The sequence below is a fragment of the Sinocyclocheilus grahami genome, unplaced genomic scaffold (genome assembly GCF_001515645.1).
Source record: "Sinocyclocheilus grahami isolate Dianchi unplaced genomic scaffold, SAMN03320097.WGS_v1.1 scaffold43.1, whole genome shotgun sequence".
Classification (NCBI taxonomy): Eukaryota; Metazoa; Chordata; class Actinopteri; order Cypriniformes; family Cyprinidae; genus Sinocyclocheilus; species Sinocyclocheilus grahami.
The window spans coordinates 1,334,609-1,354,648 of NW_015505222.1; the positions used below are offsets into that span (position 1 = coordinate 1,334,609).

Consider the following 20,040-nt stretch of genomic DNA (forward strand, 5'->3'; position numbering starts at 1 on the left):
TGCGAGTTTATATCTCACAATTCTAAGAAAAAAAGTCAGAATTGCTAAAAAAAAAATCTGAATTGTGAGATAAAAAGTTGCAATTACCTCTTTTATTTTTTATTCAGTGGCGGAACTGGGCTTCCATAGTTTTCTTTTAAAACTGCATTTGCATGCATTTTATTTTACTGCATTTGCATTCAATTTATTAATTTAGAAGATTTTATTTTTTCCAAATTGATTTTAAAATAAGAATAATGCAAACAAAATAGTTTAGTTAAATTTAGCTTCCTGTGCTCATATGTGAGAACAGACAGAGCATTGTGTTATTGTGAAGTGCACTTCCATTATCCTGCGGATAAGACTTTTTCTCAACTGTCCTTGGATTAGAACAGACTGCGGTCAACAATTATGAGGCAACAAGACTAAATCTCACGTGCACTTCCACTGAGAATCAACTTCTCTGGAAGTTGGGCTTTACTGACATCATAAGGGATTTTCCCTCTGAAAAAGCTGAAAAAGCATTTGTATTAATTTAGGTAGTATTATCTGTGCATCTATTTAACCATCTTTTGACCTACAAAGTATATAGAGCTATGTCTATACAAGTAGATGGATTTTGATTTTGTTTTATTTTTTAACACTGAAGCCAGAAAAGTCATGTTCGTCACCATCATGTGAACATAGCACAAGACAGATTAAAAACAAGACTGATGAACAAACGACTTTTAAAGATGTACGGGTTACAGCACAATAAAACTGAGTGATTCATTGTGCAATAAAGAAGCACTGTGATATATTTATGGTACAGTGCATGATTATCTTATTGTCATGGTCCTCCAAAATACCATTGTAATGGCATTGTATTTTGATAATTGTCTGTTAGTGACAGATCTATTGTTATTGTTCTTACCGTTAGTAATCTTTACAGTAGTAGACTAATACGTATAACACATAGCCTATCTCAAGTAACACCACTGTGTGTTCACTCAGCTATGCACGAGTGTGTAGTAGTGGAGTATGGTGTGTGTGTGTGTGTGTGTGTGTATTTGTGTACTGGTTTATATATCCTGGTGGGGACTTAAACCTGACTACACACAGACTCATGTCACGGTGGGGACCTAAATTGTGGTCCCCACGGGTACAAAAGCTTATAAATCATACAGAATTAAGTTTTTTGAAAATCTAAAAATGCAGAAAGTTTCCTGTGAGGGGTAGGTTTAGGGGTAGGGTTGGTGTAGGGCAATAGAATATAGGGTCTGTACAGTAGAAAAACCATTACGCCTATGGAGAGTCCCCACAAGGATAGCTGACCAGACGTGTGCGTGCGTGTGTGCGCGCATGTGCATGTTCAAGCCAATAGCTGTTCAGGCCTCACAGAAGGACCCTCCTCCTCCTCAACCCTTAAGGCATGAACTGTTTTCTCTTCACCGGGGGAACCGAGCCGATAAGCGGAGCTGAGAGATAAAAGACATGTTTTTCTCGTTCCGCCAGAAGAGCTGTAGCGACCGACGTGTGAGACAGCGGTGTGTTTATGGACATGTTTACATTATCGCTGCGTTTCTGTGAGGTAGGAGCACAGTTAGCCTCGCACACACTGACACGCGCTAAACGTTTTGTTGACACTTTGTCTCTTGTAACGGCTGTGGTGTCGGCCGGTTCTTATTAACACCGTGTGTACGTTAACCGTGTGGTTGTGTAGTTCACGTAATTGACGCGAGTCGGTGGGCCGAGAGGAGTTTAGGTGGTTTTGAGGTTTAGCCAAAGCGCTAACGTGTCTGTTACCGTTATGTAGCTCACAGACACACAAGCCACCGGTAGCCGAGCAGCTTCCACTGGTTAACGTTACCAGGCTCAACCGAGTTTCTGAATCGTTAAAAACGTTTACTAGTTATTAAAAGAAGTGTGTTTTCAAGTGTGGTGTTTTTTGTTTTTTTAAACATTGAACTAATTAAATTTAATTTGATTATAAGCAAATGACCAAAAGTACTGTGGTGATGCGATTTTTGGACATTAGCATCGCAGTACCATGTATTTGGAAATACACCATGATAATGAAGTACCTGGGAGTGCCGTGTAATTAACGTGGTGTTTTATGCTTTTAGAAGTCGTTTCAGAAAAGATCCCGTTGTTATTTTATGTTATAAAGTATATAATATTATATAAAGGTAACACATTAGATTGTTGAAAAAAACAGCATATGCTGGTTAGGTATGTTTTGATGCTGGTTTACGCTGGTCCTTTTGTGTACCATGGTATTGCTATGGTACTTTTTAAATAAGAGTAGACAATTTAAAAAAAAAAAAGCAAAAATTGTGTTTTATCCTATTGGGAGCTATGGTATTAAAGAGACCCTGTTTTTTTTTATAACATTATATTAATAATATGTATTGTTTGTTTATTACCTAACCAGCATATGCTGTTTTTTTTTCAACAGGGCACGTATTCACTTTTAACTGAGTGTTTTCCCTCAGTAATCTCCTAATTTGAGGTCTGTTGATCGTAATTAATGTAGTTAGTTGTTGAAGTAGTTGGTTTAGGTATTGGGTACGGTCACGAATATGGTCATAGAATAATCCATTAACATATGCTTTATAAGTATGTTACCTAACATTTTTAAGCCATTGAAATAAATACCAGTTTAGGTTTTAAACTGTCATGAATTGAAAGACCAAACATCAGTTTAAGAAGTTGCTGTTTGTCTTGCGAAAGCATGCCGTGATTGATCAGTGTGTTGTGTGTTTTCAGGTGACTCAGACTGGATGAAGCCTCGTGTGAGATGATCAGGATGAAGTCCACACGTAGCTTCATGTTTTTAATTTGTCCCATCATGGTGCTGATATTCCTCTACTATTCGTCTGGCAGACTGCACCTACGGAGCCCAGTCCAGAAATCTCGTGAGTATACATGTCGTCATGTGACTATTTTCTTACGTGGAACACAAAAGGAGAATGTCCGACACACATGCCTTTAAATGAAATATAATGATTGTTTGGCTACAAGTGGTCAGTACAGAATGAATCAGCATGATGCAGTTTTCTAGCTCTAGTTAGTCACACACAAGAATCCCCTTATGTGTGGTGTCCTTTAGAGTAAACGTTCGACGGCGGGGATCTTTGAAAATGCTTTTTGTTTCTCTGAGGCTCTTTTCATAACAGATTTTTCATTTCTCTAAACAGTGAAATGTCACAACTTTTGCTTCCCTACATCTGGTTTTCCCCAGTGATACATAATGCCTGAAATGAAGGCTGTTGGTTTAGCAACCTTTCTCACTGACTGATTCTGCCTGGTCTTCCTGTTTGGCATCAGATCACTGGGGAAGCCATGACCTTAAACTGAAAAGACCCTGGAAAATAAAGGTTTGGTTTGCGATGATGTCCAGAGGAGGGAGCTAAGAGCCCATCGCTGTCCATGTCCACCTCATGGAATAAGTCCAAAAGTAGCCAGCAGGCTAAAAAAGGGTCCGCTTTGAAGACAAAATAATACCCAAATGATCTTTGCTGTGATGGAACTTTGCTTAGAATTACTCTACTCAGCAAAAAGATCTATTTTTGTCTCTTCAAATATTTCGTATTTCACAAAAGCACCTTTTAGATTTGCCGCTGATAAGTTTTCACGGTTTCTTTCACACTACAAGTTTAAGGTGTTACACTGTACTTTCACACGCGTAACAGCACCACCACGATCGCATGTCACGAGAGAAAATTAGAAGCTGTGGTATCTGATATCACCTCTAATGCAGTGAATAAGGGAATTAATTATACAGCTTTGAATTAAATTAAACTTAATTATACAGCTGAAAGAATTTGATTCCTACAACTATTAGCAACAAAGAAACTACTGTTTAAGGGTTTGAGGTTAGTACTTTTTTTTTGTTTGTTTTTCAAAGGAAGTCTCTTATGCTCACCAAGGCTGCATTTATTTGTTAAATAAATACAATAAAAACAGTTTTGTGAAATATTATTGCAATTTAAAATAGCGGTTTTCAATTGTAATATATTGTAAAATGTAATTTATTCCTGTAATGTAAAGCTGAATTTTCAGCATCGTTACTCCAGTCTTCAGTGTCACATGATATGATGACCAATGTTGAAAACTGTTATGCTGCTTCATACTGTGGTGCATTTTTTTAAGGATTATTTGATGAATAGAACGTTCAAAAGAGCAGCATTTATTTGAAATAGAAATCTTTTGTGACATTATAAATGTCTGTACTGTCACTTTTAATCGATTTAATGGATTCTTGCTGAATAAAAGTATCTTTCTTTAAAAAAAAAACAAAACTTACTGACCCCAAACTTTTGAACGGTTGTGAATATTGTCATGTATTATAAATTGATTTGTGATTAAAGAGCAGGTATCTTTCATGTTTGTGATAATGAAACGATGGAAATACAAATCTGTTGTTCATTATCTGTGCTATTGATACTAAAACATTTGGTTCTGACTAAATGCAGAGGTGAAAATATGCAGTTATTACATTAAAGAGACTAAAAATGACTGTAGTTGGTGTAGTCTGGTTGATTCAGTCATTAAAGTGCCCCTATTGTGCCATTTTTACAGTTCCTAATATTGTTTTGGGAGTCTCCTGCAATAGGATTACATGCATGCAAGGTCAAAAAACGCTTTAGTTTTCTCAAAATATGCATTTAATATCACCTCATTTTCCAGCGATTCTCAAACGATTCGTTTGAAGCCGTTCTAAGATTCAGTCTCTCTAAACCCCTCCGTTCCGTGAGCCTGCTCTGCTCTGATTGGTCAGATGGCCTAGTCTGTTGTGATTGGTCTACGGCGCATTTTGACGTATTTTGAACGCTCTATAGAAAATTATCTATTATTTATCCTACTTACAGGTTGTGATTCAGTAGATCAGCTGGTCCAAATAAACAGGATACTGATCCATCTTTCAACAGCAAGCATTTTGTGAATCCCACATTGAACTTCCCGAGATTAGAGAAGCAGTCGTCAGTAGAATGATGTGTTTGTGGGCGGGGTCAAATTGTTCGTGGCCGGCCAACGTAGAACATAGGCGCGCATTATGCAAATGTGTTACCCCGTGACGTGTAGCCATCACGGAAGTGGGATTCGAATTATTAACGACTCGTTTCAGCTGTGCAAAGTCGATTATTTTGGGAGATAATAGCTTTATTTATCGTGCACTTTCAGCTTTACAACTTTGCAGATCGTTTACATTCACATACAGCTACATTACACACTGCATGAAAGGCAATAATGGAAATGGCATAATAGGGGCACTTTAAACCTTGTATAAAACATTTTATGTTTCATGTAATCATTTATGGAGTTCAGGTAACAAAGTAATGACAAACAATACATTGGAACTGGGAATAATCTCTTTAACGAAGTCTGATCAGCATTTGTTAGTAATTTTGCTGCATTTGGCTTTTTGGCACATACAACAGACAAAAGCTTCAGGACTTTTTCTCGTTCACCAGGCTACGTCACTCTAAAATTGAACCACAAAATGCTACCATATTGCTTACTGTGTAACTAGTGTAATTCATAATCATGTAAGTGCAAGAACAGAAAATCAGCTTTTCTCTGTTCACAGTCTCACACAGACTTTTCTAGCGCTGCTGCATTTTGCACATTCCTTATACAGATATGGTGTGGTTTCTATGAATATTCTTGGTTCCCCTCCAAAGTCCACCTGGCAGAAACTCTTGACTGTAAATCAGAATTGAATTTAGCCTTGATGTTTTATTATAGATGTTTGGTACAGTTGACCTATCTGTAAGCACCTCCCCTCGAACGCAGAAGCTCGCATCGGTTTGATGGGGTTTATGCTACAAAAATGGGAAAACAATGTGCCTGGGGTATTTGTAACACTGATTCCAGGTATCCTGAGAGGATGGGCAATGGAATTTATTTTATTCCATTTCCTAAACCCAAACAAAACGGAGCAAAATGTCCATAAGCATTTAACTCTGTTACGCCCCATGGCTCGAAAAGGACGTGTGCGAATAATATACAAAATGTATTAACAAAATAGAACTATACAGAAAGAAACAATGTAACATGAAGCAGTCAGGAATCAGTGGTGTAAAGTTAAGTGAATGCATGAAAGTGTAATGGTCTGTAGTAATGTTGGATGTATAAAGTAAACAAGGTTAAACAGAAACCAAAAAGACCAGTTACTCAACCTCAGGCTTTCAATTCAGAGATGTAGATGAGTTTAGCATTCCATCACTTGCTCACCATTGGATTCTCTGCAGTGAATGGGTGCCGTCAGAATGAGAGTCCAAACAGCTGATAAAAACATCACAATAATCCACACCACTCCAGTCCATCAGTTAACATCTTTTTAAGTGAAAACTTGCATGTTTGTAAGAAACAAATCCATCAAGATATTTTAAGTTTTAAACTGTTGCGATTGGCCAAAATATGAGTTCATAATTGATAATAACACTCCCCCCTGGTGAAAAAGACCATCTTCAGTTGTCTCTCACATCAAAATCCACCCACATATTTGTTTAGAGTTGTTTTGGACTGTTTACTGATCTGTGCAGATTTCTCTTCTGATTCAGACAAAATTACTTTTTCACTGGAGAAAGCACTATTATGGATAGATGACTTGGCTGGAAGCAATGATTTTAAGTTATTTTCATTATAGATTTGTTTCTTACAAACATGCAGCTTTTCACTGCACAAGACGTTAACTGATGAACTGGAGTGGTGTGGATTATTGTGATGTTTTTATCAGCTGTTTGGACTCTCATTCTGACGGCACCCATTCACTGCAGAGGTTCCATTGGTGAGCAAGTGATGTAATGCCACATTTCTCCAAATCTGTTTTGATAAACAGGCTAACTCATCTACAAATCGTACGACCTGAGGGTGAGTAAATGTTCAGCAAATTTTCGTGTTTGGTGAACTGTTCTTTTAAGCACAATTTCTGTGTCTACAAAACTAATTTCAAGTATTTAGGCAGTTTTTTAAGATTATTTTAAGGTTCAATCAATTGTGTCCAGACTTTTAACCAGTATTGTAAATCATGTTGCAGTCGCTAAATTGGTTTATTAGCTGGTTAGTTGTTAAATGTATGCATTGCCGCATTTCTCATAGTTTTTCAGGAACTGCAGATGCCAAATGTGTGGAACCTATGCTTGTCCAGTCTCTCTCATACATAACAGAATGCATTGTTTTTAACTGTGTGCTGTACGGCACCCTCTGAAGGTCTGTTTGTTTGGTTTAGTTGCATTATGCACTGAGTGTTGTATTTGTTGTCTGATCTGCTAACCATCAGAAGTTGTGTGAAGTCACGGCCTTGTTTTGCTGTCATCGCTCTAGTCCTGGTGCTGCTGTTCAACACTGTTTACAGAGACACTAAAAGCATCTGATCTCACTCAAACAGAGGTGATGACATGCCTTCTGTATGCTGAACTCACACTCTTGTGTTTCAGAGGCTGATTTGGATAGGTTACTCTCCGCGGGACGTGTAGTAGCTTCAGGTAGAGGTTTACCGTATACTGATTCTACAGTAATGTTGGGAGATTCATCTGCATAATTTCATTATTAAGGGAGATCAATGTTGAAAGCAGTTGTGCTGCTTCGTGTTTTTGTGGAAACCGTGATCCATTTCGCTCAGGATTCTTTGATGAATAGAAAGAAATGGAATATAAATCTCATGTAACATTATAAATGTCTTTACTTTAAACTTTGATCAATTTAATGCATCTTTGCTTGAATAAAAGTATCCATTTTACTCTCCCCAAACTTTTAAGGTTGTATAACTCTATTAAATTGTATATGTAACACAGCAGCAGGTTTGAGACAAATGCTTGTTTTCTCAAGCATCCTAGTTCAACACTGTTCAAAATACAAGAAGTTCAAATTAATATACAAAAATAATCAAATCACTAAATTGCACATTTGGTCTCCCAACATTATGAAGCTTCTCCATTGCATTTCTAGTATTTAAGCAGAATTTTTCCCCTGCACATTCAGTACAAAGACACCTGTCGTGCTTCTGTCTTGATGAAGTTAATAAAGATTTATATTTTTATGCTTTGCAGATTTTTTTCCATATCAAGCACTGGTGAAAAACTCTTCTGAACACTATTAAAAAGTCATAAACCTGGAATGATTTATATGCTGTACTAAACATTGGTCTATTAATATGGAGTAAATACCAGTCCAGTCCTTCCCATATTAAAATCTAGATTACAGTAATGATACTACTAATAATGTTGATATAGGGATAATGTACTGATAATGATACTGACTTTTAAATGATTAAAACTGTAACAAATGTATTTTCTGGCAATATGCAACTGAAGGTCTGTCAGCAATATCTGTGACCTGCAAATACTTTTTTATTGTTTAATACTTTTTTATTGATTATAAAAACAAACGTGTTTACAGTAATACACGTGTAAACGTTTAAATCATGCAGATATTCCTCTGTAAGGCGTAGCAGCATGTCACAGATGTCGTCAGTAGAGCTTAAGCTGTATTTGACCCAGAATATGTCTCGAGTGAGGCAGTGATAACAGGTGGCAGGTAGCTGACAGAAGCACTGTGATCTTTGTAAGATTCCCTGCGCAGTTGACTAACACCTGCTGCAGCTCCTGCGGCTTCTAATGCAACATCACTGCTACCAACCACACCAATGCAGCGCCCAGAACACACATCTTTCTTTCTTTTCCTTCCTTCCTTCCTTTCTTTCTTTCTTTTCCTTCCTTTCCTTTCTTTTCTTTTTCCTTCCTTCCTTCCTTTCTTTCTTTCTCTTTCCTTCCTTCCTTTCTTTCTCTTTCCTTCCTTCCTTCCTCCCTCCCTCCCTCTCTTTCCTTCCTTCCTCTTCCTTTTTTCCTTTCTTTCTTTCTTTCTTTCTTTCTTTCCTGTTTGTTAGTTTTATCTTTGTTTCTCTCATTTGTTCACTCTTGTTTTAGTTTTTCTTTTTTTCTTTTGTTTGTTTGTTCTTTTTCATTTATTTTTCATTTGTTCTCTTTGTTCTTTCATTCATTGTTTTGTTCATTTGTTGTTTTAAAGTAGTGCTTTAATTGTTGCTTTTGTTTTTGTTTCTTTAATTAGTTTTTCCTTTCGTTTGTTCGTTCTTTATTTTGTTATTTTTTTGTGTATTTGTTCTTTTCTTTCTTTCGTTTGTTGTTGAATCTTTCTTTCGTTCATCCTTTTTTCATTGGATAATTTTTTTGCTCTTTCTTTCTTTTGTTCTTTTTCATAGATCGATCTATCTGTCTATCTATTTTTCTTCTCTCAGGTTATTAAGTATTCAGCTTATTTTATCAAAAATGTCTTGACCTATTTTTAAGGGTTCTTTCTTTGTATGTGTATCAGTTTTCTTTTGTCCGGAAGTAACACATCTCTGTAATATCCTTCTGTGTTAAACATGTAACATCACTTCACTCTTATAAAATCAGACTTCATGGGTTCTAAAACTTTATTACCTGCTTCAGTGAACTATGCAGTCTAATGTTGCCTGGCACTTAGAACAATAATATACTTGTTGATCTCACTTGGTAGCAGCCAGTCCTCTTTTTATGATTTCATAAACGTCATATTTAATCTTAATTCATTTTATCAGCTTGCATAATGATGAATGATGTGTGTTCGTGTCATCCTTATCAATCTTTAGTCAAATACTCTTCTAGCCTAGCTGTGCTAGTCATATCCCTTTTTTTCACCTTTTTTTTTATTCTTACACCAATCAGTATTTCATGTCTATATTGCAACTGTACATAGTTTCATCTAAAGTTTGTGAAATGTTTAGCCAAAAACATGCAAATGCTTGACTAATGCATTGCAAGCACACATTCCTCATGTAGTTAGCTATAGGTAGATGATTATAAACACATTCATCAATCCCATCAAGATTACTTTAAAATGAATAATTCACTAAAGTGAGAAAGCTATGCGTACTTGCATTGTGTAATCACTTTTACTCCGCAGTGTTTGTATTTTCTTTTTTTTTTGCATAGACTATATTTCAGTATTTTCCTTCCTGGCTGTTCAGAGTCAATGCTGGTAGCCATCGAATGGCATTTTACTGAACAGCCATATTTAATTTTGTTTAGTTTACTGTTTTTGTGCAACTGACTGTCACCCATGTTGGTCTTTACACAGTAATCAGCCTCTCACTTTCCTTCTGTGTAACTACAATAATAATCTCTTTCTTTATATCCTGCGCTCTCAACAACAGATATACTTTTCTGCTGAAATATTTCCATCCCTTCCTGTTGGCACAGTGACGATAACACACTGCATCTCTCTTCTTTCTCTTTTAGGGACATAAACTCTGTTGATTTCTTGTGTTTCTTCTCTCTTTAGAATACGACAAGCAGGGATTCCTTACCAAGCTTGACAGAAAACTGTAAGTAACACATTGTTGAGGGTGTGGGTTCTCCGTGAGCATGGGGTTCTGTTCCAAAACCTAGTGAGTTGCCTACATAGGCAGCATTTCAATATGCATTCATCACTGCACTAAAGGTTAGAACAATCATGCTGCCTTCTAAAATTCCTATTTAATTAAATGTTAATATTTTACCAAAGAATATATATATATATATATATATAATTTTTCTTTTTCTTTATATATTAATGTATTAAATTATAGATCAGTATTTTTACATATATTTTTAAATATTTGATAATAGTTTTATTAAATGTATACAATATAAACTTGAAAATGTATTATTAAAGAAACTTTCATTTCTGTTTCCATGTTTCATTTAAAAAGGATGTTGATGCATCACTAGTTAGGCCTACCATGCGATATGTATAAAATCTTTGGTTTAATATTTCATATAAACATTATTGGATTTTTATTTTTCTTTATATATTAATGTATTAAATTATAGATCAATATTTTTACATATATTTTTTAATATTTGATAATAGTTTTATTAAATGTATACAATATAAACTTGAAAATGTATTATTAAAGAAACTTTCATTTCTGTTTCATTTAAAAAGGATGTTGATGCATCACTAGTTAGGCCTACCATGCGATATGTATAAAATCTTTGGTTTAATATTTCATATAAACATTATTGGAGTTCAGGGGACAAAGTAATGACAAGTAATACAAGCCTCTGTGTTTTAACGTACAGTAGAACTGGGAATAATCTATTTCTATATACAAGTTACTTTTTAACTATTGACAAAAATAGTTCAGTCTAATTAAAATGGACTACTTCACCCTACATTTTATGCTCTGTTGGAGTCGAATCTTTCACGAATTTCTGTTTGTATGACACACAGAATTGTTGTCTATGTTCCAAACCATTTTATTTCAGTTGGGAAGTTGCCTTCGAAGGCAGCTGGCTATGTAAGGCAAGACCGCTCTCTAGGTTTCGTAACAAAATTTGAGAGTGTGCATGTATGTGTGAGTTCACTTTGGCCTGTACTGTCCAGCAATTTGTCTCTCTTTATAACTCGGCTTGTTGTTTATTTGAGCTTTACTTTGGAAGGATAATTAATGGCGCCCTAAAGCATTTCTAATGAATGATCTCTTGGCTCTCACCCAGCCTTGTCTGATTTAACAGTCCTGATTGTATCTGTATGGGAGGTCCGTTTACCCGAAGTAAAACATGGCTCGACCCCTCTTATTACCATTAACGGCCACCTGTATAAATGGCACTGTCAACAGGTCATCTTTATATGTCCAGCACTCACAGTATTGATGTAAACTTACTAGAAAGTTTCCATTTGCCGGCCTGTGAATTAGTGGGTTTATACTGACGCTTATATAAAATAAACTACTCCTCACACAAGTTGTCATCTCATTGAGCAGCCTTGTACATCCTCTGGGCACCATGAGCTCGACACAGCTGCTTTCCCCTCTCTCCAGACCACAAAGCATTTAATAAGACAGAGCTCTATTTTAGACATGTTAATCTGCTTGAGAATTAATGAACTTCCATAATAGTCAAATTTAAATCAATCAAATTTATATCAGTATGGTCTGAGGCATTTTAAATTACTCCACAGATTTATTAAAGGTGACAAGATTTATTATTTAAGTGCTATAATCAGGTCCCCGGCGCATCTACCAACCAAGGAAACATGAAAAAGATTAACCCAGTAACTTTGTTTTGGGAAGCCTTTTTCTGCAAGCGTCAGATTTCGCTCCCTTGGTGACGTGGCAAAGGGATCTCATTATCCAAAGAATATATATATATATATATATATAATTTTTCTTTTTCTTTATATATTAATGTATTAAATTATAGATCAGTATTTTTACATATATTTTTAAATATTTGATAATAGTTTTATTAAATGTATACAATATAAACTTGAAAATGTATTATTAAAGAAACTTTCATTTCTGTTTCCATGTTTCATTTAAAAAGGATGTTGATGCATCACTAGTTAGGCCTACCATGCGATATGTATAAAATCTTTGGTTTAATATTTCATATAAACATTATTGGAGTTCAGGGGACAAAGTAATGACAAGTAATACAAGCCTCTGTGTTTTAACGTACAGTAGAACTGGGAATAATCTATTTCTATATACAAGTTACTTTTTAACTATTGACAAAAATAGTTCAGTCTAATTAAAATGGACTACTTCACCCTACATTTTATGCTCTGTTGGAGTCGAATCTTTCACGAATTTCTGTTTGTATGACACACAGAATTGTTGTCTATGTTCCAAACCATTTTATTTCAGTTGGGAAGTTGCCTTCGAAGGCAGCTGGCTATGTAAGGCAAGACCGCTCTCTAGGTTTCGTAACAAAATTTGAGAGTGTGCATGTATGTGTGAGTTCACTTTGGCCTGTACTGTCCAGCAATTTGTCTCTCTTTATAACTCGGCTTGTTGTTTATTTGAGCTTTACTTTGGAAGGATAATTAATGGCGCCCTAAAGCATTTCTAATGAATGATCTCTTGGCTCTCACCCAGCCTTGTCTGATTTAACAGTCCTGATTGTATCTGTATGGGAGGTCCGTTTACCCGAAGTAAAACATGGCTCGACCCCTCTTATTACCATTAACGGCCACCTGTATAAATGGCACTGTCAACAGGTCATCTTTATATGTCCAGCACTCACAGTATTGATGTAAACTTACTAGAAAGTTTCCATTTGCCGGCCTGTGAATTAGTGGGTTTATACTGACGCTTATATAAAATAAACTACTCCTCACACAAGTTGTCATCTCATTGAGCAGCCTTGTACATCCTCTGGGCACCATGAGCTCGACACAGCTGCTTTCCCCTCTCTCCAGACCACAAAGCATTTAATAAGACAGAGCTCTATTTTAGACATGTTAATCTGCTTGAGAATTAATGAACTTCCATAATAGTCAAATTTAAATCAATCAAATTTATATCAGTATGGTCTGAGGCATTTTAAATTACTCCACAGATTTATTAAAGGTGACAAGATTTATTATTTAAGTGCTATAATCAGGTCCCCGGCGCATCTACCAACCAAGGAAACATGAAAAAGATTAACCCAGTAACTTTGTTTTGGGAAGCCTTTTTCTGCAAGCGTCAGATTTCGCTCCCTTGGTGACGTGGCAAAGGGATCTCATTATTATATTACCGCCCCTTAATCTGTAAGTTTACACCCACGGTGTCGTCATTTGATTTCACAAGCGATAACGGTGTACCAGCTCTAATGCCATGGCGAAACACTATTTAGAGTCCCGGCCTCAGAGAAGACAACAGAGCAGTTAATTAGGATAATTCTTTGAACTTGCAGCCATATTTCGAACAAAATCTGTATTGTTCATATTTTATGTTTCACAAAATGACTTGGGTTTGGTTAGAATAATTTAAGGTGACTTTTAATGGTATACTACTGTTGAAAACTTTCGGGTCGGTAAGATCGTTTCTTTTTTAGAAGAAACTGCTACATTTATTTGATCATAAAATCAAGTAAAGCAGTAATTTTGTTAAGTGTTATTATAATTTAAAAGAACTGTTTTCTGTATGAATATATTGTAAAATGTAATTTATTCCTGTGCTTTTCTACACCTGTGATTACTCCGCTAGGACACTACTGAAAAGGATCTTCTTCTATCTTTGGTTCACAGGCCTCTGGAGCTGCGGTATAAATATGGTAATCTCAGTAAAGGCGAGTGTAAACCGGGTTACACAGAGGCCAAGATGACTTCAATCTATCCAAAGTAAGCTGATCTCATCGTGCATTGTGAAATACTGGAAGTTCACAATTTCGTATTTGTAAATGTGCATGCAGACACGCAGCTCATTCTGCTGCTATTTACATAATTGAGATTTAGATGAATAACATTCTCATTAAGACCAGGAACATGAAAGTGCAAAGAATTTACAAGATTACAAAGAGAAATTACAAGATTTCTTTATCGGTTCTGTACGAGCATTGCTGGTCAGTGACTTACAAGCTGGTTACTGTTGCAGATACATCGACCAGATGAAATCATCTTGAAAGTGCACAAAACAATCTTATTACTGGTATATGCAATATTTAACTAGTTTTAACCAGCTTTGGAGGTTTATTCTGTTTTTGTTTGAGTGAGAACATACAGTAGAAAGGAAGGATGAGAACAGTTATCACAGTTTTGTTGGCTACATAAGACTTGACTTTGTTCTTCTTTGTAGAATCGTTCATAACTTCATGTGTGTTGTATAGTTTGTCTTAAACCCCTTACACAAAGAGCAATGCTCTTGAGAAGAGCATAGAAAGACATTTCCTTTCTCTTTTAAATAATTCAGTGTCTGAGAAGATTCCCCACCGTGAATGCTCTTTATCTTTTATGTGTTGATTTAAGGCATGTTTCAGAAATGTGTCCACAGAGCGCCTCACTGGCATCAGAAATGATGCAGATCTTTTTTTGGGTCTGTTGTGCTCCTCTGGGCTCCCAGTGCGTGAGAAACCCATGCTTCTGATTCACACGACTGACACGCAAAGCTTTCCTTCAGCTGCAAGATTTCTGCCTGAGCCTCTGAGATGAATATAAACCACATTTTATGGATCTTATTAATTCTTATATTATCGGAATCCTTTTAAAATCACAATTTTTAAATAGTTTTTTTTTTTATTCTTCACTGTGGGATGCATACATACCTTTGAGTGTGTGTTGACCTTATTTGTTTTCTGGTTCTTGGTTCAGGTCAAAACGCATTCAGAAATCAAAATACATAGTTAATAGTTTGTTTTTAGAACCATTAAGGTTTTAAATTTGTGACATTGTTTCCATGGTAATTAAGCACATTTTCTGTAATGTGTCCGGACATTTGACCCTTTTTTGTAATTCTCATTCAATTATGATGCTGTAATTATTACAAAATTGTTTAAAAATCATATATATAACATCACAAATGTCACAATGCAAAAACACGTCTCCAATTATATATATCCAAGATGCTTCAAGGAACCAAAGCTACCTGACAAACTATGTGCACTTGGGCAAAAGCTGTTTTAAATGCAAAGGATGCTCACACCAAGAGTTCAGATGCAAAAGCCTCTAAGTGCTGTTTAAAACTTTCCTCTAAAATGAGCGTTTTTATCAGGCTCCTATGTGTAGGTTCAGTAATTTCACATTAATGGCAATGAATAGGTTATTTTCTTTGCCATTAAAGTGAAATAACTGAACATAAAGGAGGAACATAGGAGCCTGAGAAAAATACTAATTTACTGTAATGGCTTCAAAAATTATCCACCATTCATATCAAAGTTTGTCGTCATTTACTCATGTCGTTTTAAACATGTATGACTGACTTTCTTCTGTGGATGATAATGAAAGAAGAATTTTTTTTAATTTTTTTATTTAGTTCATACAATGGAAGTCCAGCATTCTTCAAAATACCTTCTTATAAAGAAAAGATAAAGAAATGTCTCCGTATTTTTTATTATTATTATTATTTATTTATTTTTATTTAATTTAATTAAATTTATTTATTTGGTTCGTACAATTGAAGTCAATAGTGAACAAAACATTTTGGTTGATAACATTCTTCAAAATATCTTCTTTTTTTGTTCCACCAAAAAAGAAAGGCATACAGGTTTGAAACGACATGAGGGTGTGTAATGATAACAGAATTAAAATTTTTGGGTGAACTATCCCTTTAAACAATCCCGCTCTGTCTGAATAGTCGTGGAGGATTGTAGATTCGGAAGTAAACAGCCACTGCTATGATTGGCGAATAGATGTGTATGTTTGGTCGCCTACATCCTTCACAGATGGACGCTGAATCTTTTCAGATGAATCTTTTAAGTGTGACAAATATGCAAAAAATGGAAAAAACAGGAAGGGGGCAAAAATCTTTTCACGGCACTGGACTTTTCTCACAAGTGTACATGTTTGAAGGTTTGAGGCAGTGAGAAACGCGGGAGTGTGTCACCTTCACTTACAGTGTTGGGATGTGAGGAAGCGCAGAGTCACGGTTGTGGTCGTGGGAATCGGATATACCGGACCACCTGTGTCATTAGTGCATTACTCCAGGGGTCGGACAGCTGCGTACGGCATGACGGAAGTGTTCAGGTGTTGTTTTGTCAGCCAGTCAAATGTTCGGTATAGTTTGTGATGTGGATAGTTGTATCAGGTGCACGCTGGGTGGAGGATGTTGACAGAAATCAAGCCGTTTCTCCTTGAAATACAGCTGTGCCTGGCGATGTTTGTGGACAGAATGGGAGAGTTTTTCCACTGGCTGTGTTAATAATTGTTTGCATATCATGTTAGGTGTTGGTGCTACATAGCATTAAACAATAAAGCCATTTTTTAAAGAAGTACTCAAGACCTATTATAATCTGTTAGTCACATGTTGCAGTTTTTCATATATTCCTTTTTATATTGTTTTCTTGTTTTTCTTAGGGAACAGCTTTGGAGAGTAATTAAAAGTAACTTCTAACTTCACAGCATTTATGATTGTAGCTATTTTAAAGTAGTGTAGCTTTTCTAGCTTCATGGCTCATGCTTTTTCCAGGAAGTAGTGGTAAGATTTATTTTATTATAATTTTTTATTTTTTTTTATTTTTTTATATCGAGTGTAATGACACTTTAACTAGTGTCATATTGCTTAAATAGCCTATGTAGCTTTGGAAGATCAAATTCATCTTAGTGAATCGATTTATTCAGATGATTCATGTAAATTGAAAAACAGTTCCTTGATCGCTGAGTCATACATTCAGTCAGGTCAGTTTCTTTTCTTTTTAACTTCTTTCCTATAAATATATTACCTGTCATCATTCACAATCACATTTGCATTAAGTATAGCCTAATTAAACGTAGGTAATTTCAAGTGCACGCTGCTCTCTCTCCATTTTATTTTTTTTTTAAATGCCAAAAAAAACTAAAATTGGCATTTCGGATAAGAATTTTTGCTGGAAAAATTCTGTGCATCCTTAGTTTGTGCGCCAAAAAATATTCTGATTGCAAAAATAAATTGTCATTTCACAGTTATATATTTAAAAAAGGTTTTGCCTCCTTAAATTGCTTTATTGAAGTTGGATTGTAGTCTAATGTCTGTAAGTGAGCCGCTTGTAGCTTGGTGATCTCAGCTCCTTATAAGTCTCTCTGCTTGTTTTGAAGAAAGGTCAAGTTTAGGCTGGACTTCCTTAAACACACCAGTAGCCAGTGGATTATGGGTAATGCGAACCTCGTAATCCCTTCAAATATTCCACTGTTTGAGGTATTCCACCGGTTATCAAAGTATCGCAGCCCTTTTCTCATGCAGGCTGTGGAGCGATTAGCGTGCTTGTTTTAACTTGTGTTTGCTCTCTTTATCTTTTATTTATTGTTTTAGGTTTTCAAAACCTGCCCCCATGTTCCTTGATCCAAATTTCAAGCGGCTATCAAAGATCATCAGTTACCCGCCTCCGTTTGGAGTAAGAACACAAGGTATTTCTTTCTTTCTGAGTCTGTTTTATTTCACAAGAGGAGGGAAAAAATAGTGTTTGCATTGAGATGTGAAAAAAAAACTATATATGAATTGAAGATATATAATATAGTTAGATATAGTGCACCATTTACTTTTTGTTCCCTGCCCTCAATCAATCAAGTGATTTTTGTCGTCTTAGTATTTAAAAATGTAAGAACCTCTTCTCTGTACACTGGTAAAAGTACCTCTGAGTTGGAGGTATTTTCCGGGGGTTTTATGTATTTGTTATTGATTTATTTATTTTTTCGATTTTCAGCGCTGTTGGTTTCATTAACAGATGATCCAGTTAAACATGTTGACATGACATTGTATCATGTGTAAACAAAAGAACAATCATAACTCACACACTTGATTCAGACGGGCCTAGTTCTCCCTGAGGAGGTCAAGTAAATTAGTGTTTCGCAAGACGTGCTTTGTCATTTCAAACGCCTGTGTTTTTCTCACACAACCGCTGTACAAATCACAAAGGAAATCGCAATCTGTTGTTCAGTCAGTGATCCTCTGAGAAATCTAATGCCGGTCAGATAGGAATCTCAATGATTGTTGTACGTTTGTATTTTCACAATTCTTCTCCTCACAGATGTTTTCGCACAAATATTACACATTTTCAGGTGTCCATGATTTTATGAATGTAAGTCATGTTGTACTTCATCAAGGGTCCATTATTGAGGCAAAAAGTGCATCTTAAGAATTCTAATATTTTCTTTGTTTAACACTGAAAAAACATTGTCAGTCCAAGCATTCATTCTGCGCATTCATTATACACTACTGGTCAAATGTTTGGAATAATTAAGATTTTTAAATAATTTTGAGTGGAAGCAGAAACACGCTGTTTTTTTGGGCCTGTCTCTTTAAATGCAAATGAGCTGCTGCTCCCCGCCCCCTTTTCCAGAATAGAGCTGCACCATTACAGCTCGGACCTGCTAAAACATCTGTTTTGGTTCTGATTATCGTGTTAATCGCGTTGAAATCATGCGTTTTAAACCATATAAGTTTAAACTTCTGATATACGGTTTTCTGAACGCACACGGACAGAAAGCAGCTGTCACAGCATGCGAGTACTAAACTAAGTTCTCATTCACACAAGTTTACGTTAAAAACACACGAGTTACAAAAACAGTGGGTTATGTCTGTGAAGGTAAACTGCTGGGAAATAAATCATGTTTATTTTAGATCTGTGTGGCAGCAGCAATATACAGTAAATAAATCAATAAATCCACTGCTCTGTTGTCTCCTCTGAGGCTGGGACTCTAAACAGTGTTCTGTGCTCGTCTGTGCAGCCAAAGACAGAACAGTTAGCGTGTTTTGCTCAAACTTTCACCATGGCATTAGAACTGGTACACCGTTGTCGCTTGCGAAAACACAGATGCGCCGTGGGTGGAAACTTACAGATTAAGGGGCGGTAATTAGAGCCCGACCGATATATCGTTTTGCCGATATTATCGGCCAATATGAGCCTGTCGCCGATATATCGGTATCGGTGAATATGCCGCCGATACGAATTTTTTTTTTACAGAACATATAATGCAGATAAAATGCTTGAAATGATGTAATTACTTAGTTTGTTTACTACTGGCGACCTGTATGAAATGCTTTTAAAGCTTAAGTCAATGGAAAACCATTGAAACTTTGAACGGCCATATCTCCGTAATGCCGCGGCGAACCCGCACCAAATTTGGGGGATCTCTTCAGCTCAAGGAACCCGCTTGAACGTGAATCAAGTGTACGTCTCGAGGCCCTCTTTCGAATGAGACCGCCCCTGGGGTTCGGGAGTTACGGCTGGTTAAATTCGTGATCCGGCGCCGACCGATCTAGCGATCCCGGGGGACTACCGACACACGGAGGGTGGCGTTCGAGAAGGCTCCTCGAGCTGAAGGGATCCCCAGAATTTGGTGGAGATCTGCCGGCTCGTTCGCGAGATAGTGACACCAGTCAACACTTTCACTTCAGTAAGGAGGTCTCTTGTTCAGGCAGCATTCACGCGTTGTCTTATTCGACTGTAAGTGCCCTGCGAAGTGGACTTCACATGAAATTCCGCCATGATTCCAGTTCCAAGGGAACGACACGTTACATTCAAAGGGCATTAAAGTGCGCGAGACGTGAATTTATATTGTATTTATTTACAGAAGTAGGGGAGAGTGGGGCACAAAGTAACACTTTTTGACTTTCTCAGTTTGTGTAAATCCACATGGGGTTCAGAATATATATAT

General features: G+C 36.3%; 1 protein-coding gene across 2 annotated transcripts in view; it reads left to right on the top strand.

Annotated features, from left to right (window-relative positions):
- Nucleotides 1-1,374: 1,374 nt before the first annotated feature.
- The window catches only part of st3gal3a (ST3 beta-galactoside alpha-2,3-sialyltransferase 3a), a 30,225-nt gene continuing 11,559 nt past the window's right edge, over nucleotides 1,375-20,040 (top strand). The window contains exons 1-6 of one of the 2 annotated variants that reach the window (XM_016268091.1): nucleotides 1,375-1,549; nucleotides 2,728-2,876; nucleotides 7,404-7,451; nucleotides 10,288-10,330; nucleotides 14,005-14,097; nucleotides 17,696-17,790. In XM_016268091.1, coding sequence (XP_016123577.1) covers nucleotides 2,759-2,876; nucleotides 7,404-7,451; nucleotides 10,288-10,330; nucleotides 14,005-14,097; nucleotides 17,696-17,790 — 397 coding nt within the window. In that variant the 5' untranslated portion in view covers nucleotides 1,375-1,549; nucleotides 2,728-2,758. The remainder of the gene's footprint in view (nucleotides 1,550-2,727; nucleotides 2,877-7,403; nucleotides 7,452-10,287; nucleotides 10,331-14,004; nucleotides 14,098-17,695; nucleotides 17,791-20,040) is intronic. The other variant, XM_016268092.1, reaches the window with a different exon arrangement.